Below are 11,342 nucleotides of genomic sequence, written 5' to 3' on the forward strand. Positions count from 1 at the left end.
TAGTAATGGGCTTACTTCTCTGGGTTGTCCGGAAACTTAATCCTCAGTTCTTGATTTTTGTACGACCTTTTCTCAAAGGTCAGGATCATTTTCTTCACTGAACTCTCATCCACCGGTTCTGCCTGTTTGATTAATACATAAGGGAGGGAGGAAAAATGTAAAAAGAAAGAGGAAGAGAAAGAAACAGAAGTCTTTTATTGAGACAACTGCTGTAATAACAAAGAAGCACTAGGGTCGCCCTAATTATGTGAGTAGAGCAGAGATGTAGCACTGGGAAAATAAATATAAATATATATATATATATATATATATATATATATATATATATATATATATATATATATATATATATATATATATATATAAAAATAATGTTCAAATACCTCCATACCAGTGTAACTCTTCGTACTGAGAGGGGAGCCCCATTAACTGCATACCCTTCTTACTAACAGCTAACACAACGATTAATACGCCACAACTAATTCTCTAACAGGATAAAACATAAAACAATAGAACATCAGAGCAGAAATATCTCTTTGGATACTTAAATACTTTGAGTTTTTTATGTCAGTTTAGATTGTTAATACAACTGTTTTAAAATGTTTTGCTTTGAAAAATGTTAAAGTTGTTTGCATTTCTGCTCAACATAAGTTTTATCTACATGCAGTTTGTACAATAAAAACTGTTTACATGCTGATATATTGTATCATTTTGTGGCGCTAGTAATAGTAATTAATGTCTTCAGTATATACATGATGACATTAAAATGTTTTTTATATTCTATGTATTCCTGACAGTAGAATAATGAAAAAAAAAACAAAGAAACCAAAAAAACATGTGATATACTAGACAACTACCACCATCATACTGCCCAGCACTACAGAGAAGTACAGTCAGTTGGAATGTGCATTTCACTGGAAAGACGAAGTGTCTGACCTCCTGCTGGCTTAAAAGCCTTTTAAGTGTTGGACAGATAATGACAGGTTAGGAAATTACAATTGTCTGACATTATAGAACAATGCAGCACTTTGCTCAGAGTGGCTCTTGACATGGTGAATACTTGAAAAGGCTGCACCGTCAGATAAAAAGAACAGATGCACTACGTAACACTGGTATGCACAACAAGGTTTTCTTTTCTCAAGGAATTCATATCTAAATGTGAGCCAGGCTGAGTTAAGCTTCTGGTATCAACCACCTTTGTAGAGGCTTACGGCATACAGAGTACAACAAAGTGTTGCGGATTAACAAGAGTAACATTAGGGATCTACAAACATTGTTTTTTTCTGGGTGGAAGCAGATACCGATTATTAGTAATCAAGGAAACTGATAACCAATATTTGGAGCCACCAATATACATTTGTAGTAAGAATGAAAATCTGAATAGTAAAAATTATAATAACCAGTGGTGGAGTGTATATTCCCTGACCTAGTTAGTACTGTGCATCAATACATTTTTAGATATTTGTACTTGAGTATTTTCTATACTTCTACTCCACCACATTTCAGAGGCAAATATTGTAGTTTGTACTTCACTGCATATATTGGTTACTTACTAGTTACTCTGCAGATTCTCATCATTAATACAAAATATAAATCATCAAATAAATGATGGTTTATAAGTACAGATTAAGCTATGCAGCAGTATAAAGCAATTAAATTGATGAACACATTAATGCATAAATAATTATAATCATAATATATATCAATTCGAAATGGGCCAATCTGCACTTTTATTTTTAGTACTTTTGTACTTTTACTTTGAATACAGGACTTTCACTAGTAGACGTAGCAGTCTTGTACTGTGGGATTGTTTACCTTTATTTAAGTGAAAAATCTGAGAACTTAAAGCATATGTTAAAATACATGCTGAAAAAGAGAACTTTTTAACATTATCTTTAATATTAAATTATTACTTTACTATTACTCATGAAGGTGTAACCAGTCAAATAGTGCTGTGGGCGGGACATTGAAATAACGATACAGATAATCAGAAAAGCTTTGATTATCAAATCCAATAATCGACCAAGCTGGTAAAAAAGAAACATGACGGCACTGTTGCTGCACATCCTGTATTTTCACTGAGCTATAGACACTTACGGTGTGTTCAGACCTACACATATAGTCAACGGTTCAGACCAATGGTACAGCCACTGGAGCAGGAGTCACGTTACAGACATATATTTTCAGAGCTTGTTTTCCTTTGGTTTTGCTCACTTTTCTCTAAGTCCCCTCCTTTTTTGTTCTGTCTCTCTCTGTGCAGTAAAGACATTAGATCATAGAGCTCTGGGTGCCCATAGACAGTAACAATAAGTTTGTGTCCTATTTCTGATTCTCAGTCACTTAAGGATTGTCTCAACGCTGATAGGCTTTCGCATCACAAAAGTTTTTCGCTCGGTCTGAAACATTTTCAACTCATGTGGATGCAAATTCATGTCTATTTGCATTGACTTTGTGTGTCATTATGCCATGTGAAAAATTTGCTTTGCGTTTACGATTAGGGTTCTGAAAGACCGTGTGGAAAAGTAGCCCTGCCAACAATAAACGCCTGCAATAAAACCTGTTATAATAGCATAACTGTTTTCATTATGGGAGACAGCAGTAAGTATCTTGCTGAGACATCTGGGTGATAACTAATCAGTATGTGTGCACATGTTGACTTTTTTTATAGACTTTAGATAAAATTATTTTTGAATAAACAACTTTGCAGAAAAACAAATGTAGCAATTCTGTAATAAATATATAAATAATTTCCCCTACCTCAGGTTCCTCTTCATCCTGGTCCATCAGTTTCTCCAGGATCTTCTTCTTGTCTGCAGTCAGCTCCTCAGTTTCCCTCATGTCACCCCCAACTTCAATTCCTACTCCTGCTGCCGCTGCCGCTTCCCGGTATCTGGCCAACTCTCTGGCAGCCAGCCCTTTCTGCTTCCCTCCTCTGGAGTCCTCGTCTCCTCCCGCTGCTCCTCCATCCTCTTCCCTGGGACGCTTTGCTCCTCTATCAGGCTGCGAGATGAAAGGAAATGTTGAAATGATGTTAAAAGTTGGAGCTCACATAAAATAGAGTGAAACCTAAAAGTAGAAAGGTATTCTGCCTAACATTTCATGCAAAAGAACTGATTGGAGATAAGCAAATGCATCATTATATCCCACATAACAATGTGAAATATAATTATGAATCGCCATGTACCTGAGTAGACAAAATGTGGCAAACAATACCACAGAATCTCAGTAAGGGAACACTGAATCAGGACCCTCATGAATCATTTTGTTTTATTTGTAGTTTTGTTGTTGTTCTGCATGTTTGTTTCACACAAGTAATGTTACATCTTCCCCACAGCAGCAGTTGTTCCAATGTCACCAGCTGCTCTGAGGAAATTTCAACTTTTACAACAAGCTGCAACACGCAGTTTGAACTACTGTAAAGAGGTGAGATTTTACTGAAACAACGTGTCATTTAGGGGTTTACTTGAGTGCCGAATTTGCATATGAATCCTAATGATTGGTAAACTGCATTTCTTCATATGGTTTCAAGTGTGCACGTCTAGTACAAGAAACAAAACTGCTTAAATTACGAGAATTCACATTGACCCCTGGTATACAGTACATGACATGAGACGTAATCGACTTGGCTGTCTTTGACAAAACAATGTTAGCCGAGCCAATGCTCAAATACATAAGTGTTAGTCTAAATGCTTCTGTCTAGCTGTAGTTAGTGTAGGTTGGTGTCAGTAACGTTAGGTTCCCTCTTCTTTCACTGCAGCCACATAGCTAGCGACCTGCTCAGCTAGCACGCTAACTGCTAACGTTATTTAATGATAAACAAGGACTAGAGTTAGCTTGGTCTCCTGTCATGCAGCACTACACAATGGTAACTGAATGCAATTCATTGGTGGCTAACTATCAAACGTAGACAGACACAACAACGTAACTAACAAGACCAAAACAAGCTTTGCTGGCTAACGGACATCAGTGACTGCTAGCGATGCTACTGCATGCAGTCCAATGAATAAGATAAGGTTAGCTCGGTTAGACTTCACTAATATGAGCAGAATAAAATGTCTACCTGATAGCTCAGGAGCTCTCCGACATCCATTTGTCCGGGTTAAAAACGTACACGTAAAAATGTTCTGTTCAAGTTTAGGGAATAAGTGTAAGCGTACACTTGCATTTATTTATCCGCCGGCTAAACAAGCTTTCCACATACACATGCTTGCCGTAAAACGTTTTTGTTCACTGCGTAGTAAGACGCTGTCGTAAACGTCGACTGTAACCATTGACAGTATGACTGTTACCCGTGATACACTGCAACTCTTGAATGCTGCTACCAGTAACTTACGTTGTTTCTGTAAAGCTTAAAAGAAACAAACAAACCATTAAATTAAGAGATGATCACCATGACAACTGATATTCATGTGCAGTATAGAATAGTTTCTGCTCAGTGGAGGAACATGAGGTTTAATGTTGTTGTATGAAAGCCTGTGTTACATTTTTTTTTTTTTACATGTTCTGGGTTTTTTTTCTCTGTTTTGTTGTTTTTCATGAACAATTAAAAATGTTGTTAATTCAATATAAAAATAAATACACTGCCTGTGCAAAAAAAAAAGTCACACACTAATATTTCGTTGGACCGCCTTTAGCTTTGAGTACAGCACGCATTCGCTGGATCATCGTTTTGATAAGCTTCTACAATGTCACAACATTTATTTCCGTCCAGAGTTGCATTCATTTTCCACCAAGATCTTGTATTGATGATGGGAGAGTCGCACTGCTGCGCAAAGTCTTCTCCAGCACATCCCAAAGATTCTCAATGGGGCGGAGGTCTGGACTCTGTGGTGGCCAATCCATGTGTGAAAAGGATGTCTCATGTTTCCTGAACCACTCATTCACAATGTGAGACCGATGAATCCTGTCATTGTCATCTTGGAATACGCTCGTGCCACCAGGGAAGAAAAACTCCATAGATGGAAAGACCTGGTCTTTCAGTATATTCAGGTAGTCAGCTGACCTCATGCTTTGGGGACATAACGTTGCTGAACCTAGACCTGACCAACTGCAGCAACCCCAGAGCATAACACTGTACGGTAGCCTGCCTAGTGCCTGCCTGTACGGTAGGCACTCGGCATGATGGGTGCATCCCTTCATTCGCCTCTCTTCTTACCCTGATGCACCCATCACTCTGGAACAGGATAAATCTGGATTCATCAGACCACATGACCTTCTTCCATTGCTCCAAAGTCCAATGTTTTTGCTCCCGAGCAAATTGAAGCCTTTTTTTCCGATTAGCCTCACTGATCAGTGGTTTTCTTATGGCTACACGGCTGTTTAGTCCCAATCCCTTGAGTTCCCTTCGCACTGTGTGTGTGTGGAAATGCTCTTACTTTCACTATTAAACATAGCTGTGAGTTCTACTGTTGATTTCTTACGATATGATTTCACCAAACATTTAAGCAATCTCCGATCTCATCTCATCTTCATCCGCTTTTCCGGGATCGGGTCACGGGGGTAGCAAGTCTCCGATCACAATCATTTAAGAGTTTTTTCCGACCACATTTATTCCTCGAAGAGGATGGTTCACAACTATCCTTCCCGGTTTTAATAATGTGTTGGATAGTTCTTAATGCAATTTAAGTAGTTTCAGCAATCTCCCTATTTGTTTTCTTTGCTTGATTCAGGTCAATAATTTGACCCTTCTGAAACTGATTAACATCCTTTCCACGGTCACAGGATATGTCTTCCGACGAAATGAGAAGCCACTACTCAGCTAGGGTTAAATAACTTGTTGCCAGCTGAAACATATTGATCACTGCAGTAATTATCCAATGGAAGGCTTCTACCAATTTGTTTAGTTAAATCTAGGTGGTGACTTTTTTTTTGGAAGGGCAGTGTAAAAAGGGCACATCAGCTGCATGTGGTGGGGCACTAGCACTAAAGTCATGATGCATATATTGTAAAACAGTTCCAAACTCTGGTTAAGATTTAAACAGTTTTATTATGTGACTCAGAAGTATAACTACTATACATCTGTAATCAGAAACACACAATTGTTACCATGTAGGGTGCTTAGTTCTAGCATGTAGGGCAGTTTATATGGCACTGCATCACGTTTTCTCCATTGGAAGGGCACCCCAGAATGCACTTTACACATTGTCTTGCTCAGTGGGCCACTGTAAAAGGTACTTCTTTAATTAATAAAGTATATCTTCTTCCTCTGGGTTGATCAGCAAACGCAAAGAGCAGGACACTAGCAGGCAGGGCAGAGGGGTCCTCAGACTGTTAAAGGGATTCCTACTATATGTGATGCATGTTCATTTAGCCTAATTTATAAGCATATTGTCAGAAGAGACGTTTATACACATGTAAGCCTAAGGGTTTGTGCATTGGAAATGAATAAATGTACAATATAATATAATTATAGCTGTGTAATAATTTTGACTGTCAAGCATTTTCTCAGTTAATTGATTAGTTGTTTGATCCATAAAATGTCAGAAAAAGGTGAAAAATGTTGATTAGTGTTTTCCAGAGGGCTCTGTTTTGTCCATACAACCCCAAAACATTCAGTTTACTGTCAGAAACCAGAACATATTAACATTTGAGGTGCTAAAATCAGAGAATTTGGACATAAAAATAAATAAATAAATGAAACAGGTTGATCAATAATCAAAACAGTTACCAGCTATTGCTTAATTGATCTATTGTTTGAGGTTTAAAATGTCCCATTTTTGTTGACATTGTGTCAGAGAGGTGCTGATTGAATGCTTTGGTTATTTTTGAGGCCATTGTTTGTCGGGATGTTCAGCTAGTTCAGGTGTTTAATGTTATTGTGTCCACTCCCTGTGCTGGTCAATACTTACAGCTCTATAATTCCATGTTTCAGAAAATCCCCTGTCACACTGGCCCTATGGACATTTTATGCAGGCATGTTTATATCTATTTTCATTCATGTTTATGTATCTGCAGTTTAAATAAATTCTATTGTCATACAGCAGCTTGTTCTCAAAGTAACATGGCCTGACAAGAATATGTTTTTCCTGCAATAGAATCCTTTCAGCTTATTCTCCAATCCTGAAATAAACCCACTTAATGATGCAAGTGAAATTAGACATGACTCTTTCCTCATCAGACATGAAATCCTGGTCTTAAGGGCTCAATTTTGCTGCATTCATAAGAGGAGAGCTTTATGCCAGGCTGTTGTATTGGTCCAGACAGGCAGAAAATCACCTTTTCAATGAGCATCATTGGGAAATGTATGAGTGGTGCATGGTGTAGAAGCCTCCATTGCCACTCCAGTCTCTGGTCAGTGATCTGTGACAGTAGAGCAATAGAAACAACATTTAAAAGGAAGGCCACTGCCAAGCAGTCAAGCTTGACGTCCCAGCAAACACAAGGGAAAAAGCACTTGATCAAAGGAAAGAGAGAGAAACAGGGTGAAAGAGAATAAAAGGGAGCAAGAGGGCTGAAAAGAGAAATTTATATGGAAATCCCAAGGCTAGAGACAGGGAGGCAGCTTCAGAGCCTTGATTGGAGAGAACTCTTTTTTTTATGAGGTTGACAACTGAATTCGAGTTAAAAGTATAAACACCCTTCATTTTATGAAACTCATATATATATTTAATAAGGTAAATTAAATCAGATCAGACCAATTTTTCCAAAATGATGTGCCGATGCTACTCATTAGTCTTGATGGTGAGTTATCACAACATGATGTGTATTAATCACAGATCTTTTTGTACCACCAGGTTTATAATTAATTGTTTAGCAGATGGACGGCCAGCTACCGTATGCTGCATGAAGAAAATGACGATGAGCCACATGTCCATGTGATGTGGATGTCTGGATAGTGAAAGGCAACAACTGTAGTTAAACATCAAGTAATATTTTTTTTCCTGAAGCAATTGTTGGGTTAAATGCAATCCAAATAAAGCAGAAATGTCTTTGTTTAATTAAGAAAAGTTGTATATCAGTCGAAAACAGTCACAGGAGGAAAAGCACAGGTGTAGCTTACTGCCTCACTTAAATAGAGCTGAGCACTCTTTATTATTATCAGTAGCATCTATGCTTTTCCTACAAGTCAACATGTGTGCTGTGAAAAAGGCCTGTAAAGTTAGAATGATCAGTGATGTCAACCAAAACCCAAGTAAAACAGGCCAAGCGCAACAAGGTAAGTTTACAGTGTAACATTTTTCAAAGACAAAGGCATTTCAGAGTGCTTTACACAAGGCTTAAAGGTCCTGTGTGTCGTGGCTTCTAGCTGTGTAGTTGCAGATTGCAACGCTGTTGCCTCACCCTCCCCTTCCAAGCACCAAGGACGTGAACACCCCTGCCTACATCCAGGGTTTGGTTTGTCCCTTCTGGGCTATTGTAGAAATGGAAGGTGCCCCATGGTGTCTGTAGATGAAAACAGCTCATTCTAAGGTAACAACAACATAACGGTACTGAAAACATAGTTATGAATATTATATTCCATTTGTGCCAATAGATCCTCCTAAATGTTACACACTGGACCTTTAAAAGTGTATTAAAACATAAAATTTACAAAAACAACAAAATAATTAACAAAACACAGTACAATGAAATAGAATAACTAAAATATAATGCAATTTAAATAAAGACAATAACTAATGTTAATATACACATTCAGTGTAAATACAGATATAAATACCCCCAAATTTAAGGATTAAAACTTGAAGTTCAAATCCCAGCTTGGGCAGGGCCTTTCTGTGTGAAGTGGGAGTAGAGTCGGTCCTCAGGCACCACACGTTGGCTGCCCATTGCTCACTTATGATGGGTCAAAGAGAATGAATCTCCCTACGGGGATCAATAAAGGATATCTTAAATTAACTGTAATGTTATTCCATGTTTCTTCTTATTGCAGGTCACTTTCATTTCTTTAACACACTCTTAGGTAGTGGAATAAAAAAACTACTACTCATGATCAGTAATTTCAGTTTATAAGAGCAACCAAAACAGACACTAAATGCTATAGTTTTTTTGTGGATTTTGTTACCTTTAAGATAAGATAAGCTAGTCCTTTATTTATCCCCCTTAGGAGAAATTCAGGTTGAAACAGCAGCAATAGGGCAAAGTAGTGCAAAAACAGAGAACAAAGAATATCACAATAAAAATATTACTAATATTATTAATATTAGAATATATAAAACTATAAATTAAAGTATATACTATATTTATCTAGTTTAAATATCTCGTGCTAAGCCAAACTAAGCTAAGCTGCTACTGTCTTCTTTTCAAACTCGCTGCAGGAAAGTGATAGTCAATTTTTCAAAATATTGAACTATTCCTTTATTGATACCAAATTCAGAAATTGATCTACAAGAGATACTTTATGTGGCAGACTCACATCAAAGAATTGGTAACCGAATGACCACATACACACAGAAAAAAAGATTATATTACATTTTCATATAAACATGTCAAATACAGTAAGCCAGCAACCTAGAAATCAACGAACTCGGAATTGCCTCCCCTGCTGCAGCTGCCTAGAAGCCTCCATTATTACAAATCCTTTTTGTTCTACACAATGATTAACACATTCCACAATCCCTGAAGGAGCCGAAAGCTTTTCATACACAACTGTCTGCTTAATGACATCGCCTCATCATTTCCCTGCAGAATTATTCCGGGGCGTCGCTGTAGGATCATTTCCACAAAATCATACCCCATTTCCTCTGAAACAGAACAATACAATTTCACACAAGCTGTGAGGGCTGATTACATTAAATCACATGAGGTCAGTGTGACTGTATCATGCTGCGGAGGCCAACATAAGTGCGCTCAAAATTCAGAGTGGCAGTGCTATTATTAAAAGTGTGTGAGAGACAGAGAGATGATGAGGACCGATTGCCCTTATCATTTCTCCTTGCCAAGTCAAGTGGTGCAATCAAATGATTTTCACTCAGCTTAGATATGATTTTAGTTATGCATCACATCAGCGGAGCCCCTCAAAAAGCCACACCCCCCCACCAAGGCATAGATCAAGATAAAGTACTTATCTAGATTTCCACAACAGTTTGAGATGTAACAGGTTGTTTGGGTCATTAAGTATAATGGTATTCTATGGATGGACAAGCAAGAAGCCTTGATATCTACTCTGTATCATCCTCCTCATTGGACAAACAATTGAGTTGGAAAAAGTGAAAAAACATGATTTATTCTGACAGGGAAAGGACAATCAAAATCAGACATGGCACTTGACTTCTGTTGAGGAGCGTGGAAGCTCTCCTGGGCCAACATGGTGTGTACTGATTTTGATGGAGACCTTTCTTATGGGTCACTAAGATTCCCTTCTTTCCAGTGAGTTTTTTTACTGCCAGTATAGAAACTGGATGGAAAGATAATAATGGCGGTGGTCAAATAGTTTGGTGATCAAATAGTTCTTTATGCCTTGTTTAAATAGAACTAACCTATTGAATGCCCATCTGTCTGTCTGCGAGGGTTCATAACAATCCCCTATTGCAATTAAATCTATACATGAAGGAAGTAAGATAGGCAGTAGATTCTCACCAGAGGGAAACCACAAGCCACCAGCTGAGGTATGTTGACAACACATGGGTAAAGATCAGAGCCAGCTGTAATTGGAGCTTTCACTAAACACACAAAGCCAGTGGATGCTAACATTAGTTTCACCATGGAGGAGACAAGTTACAACAAATTATTTTTTCTTCACTGTGCAGTGTCCCTCACTCAGGGAGGAAAAACTCACTGAGATGCACATAAAAGCCATAAAACACAGTCACTTCTGTTAGGAGTCACATCATCCACTTCAATGCTATCATCAGAAAATTACTTGGATATTGGACGATTCTGTAAAATCTTGGATTAGGTTCAATTAGGACACTTTTTAGCGTTTGGAGCCGATATTTTAAAATGTAATTCCTTCTACAATATCTGTGCAACTACACTATGTTAAAGGTTAGGGGAAGATTGTGGCTATGGCAAATAAAACCATATGGTAAAATTTAGGTCACATGACACAGAATGATCCATTGTTGTCTTTTTTTTTAAAAGTTAACATTAACTGCAATTCTTTGATGGGAGGCAAACTTCAGTCACAAATACAAAAGTTGAATATGTTGCATGCCCAATCACCACCAAGACCAAGACCAGAACAGTCATAACAATTTATGGGTAATCTGAGCTTGCAGAAATTTTATCCTATACACCAGATCCAAGGGTTGGCACATGAATTGTGTGGAAAATCTTGAGGTTATCCCAATCAGGCTTTTGTTTACACAAAAATCACAAGAAAACTCCAGGGCATTCTTTACAATTAAAATGGGAGTTTTGACTCCCTGACGAAGGCTTGATGCCAAAACACGTCAGAATTTGTT

General features: G+C 37.8%; 1 protein-coding gene across 1 annotated transcript in view; it reads right to left on the minus strand.

Moving 5' to 3' along the window:
* Positions 1–4,233, minus strand: part of ctnnbl1 (catenin, beta like 1) — a 56,880-nt gene extending 52,647 nt beyond the window's left edge. Inside the window, exons 1-3 of the mRNA XM_051426546.1 lie at positions 4,061–4,233; positions 2,758–3,000; positions 16–122 (exon numbers count right to left, since the gene is read on the minus strand). Of these exons, the coding sequence (XP_051282506.1) occupies positions 16–122; positions 2,758–3,000; positions 4,061–4,090 (380 nt within the window). The 5' untranslated portion in view covers positions 4,091–4,233. The remainder of the gene's footprint in view (positions 1–15; positions 123–2,757; positions 3,001–4,060) is intronic.
* Between the last annotated feature and the right edge of the window lie 7,109 nt (positions 4,234–11,342).

The sequence above is a fragment of the Dicentrarchus labrax genome, unplaced genomic scaffold (assembly GCF_905237075.1).
Source record: "Dicentrarchus labrax unplaced genomic scaffold, dlabrax2021, whole genome shotgun sequence".
Lineage (NCBI taxonomy): Eukaryota > Metazoa > Chordata > Actinopteri > Moronidae > Dicentrarchus > Dicentrarchus labrax.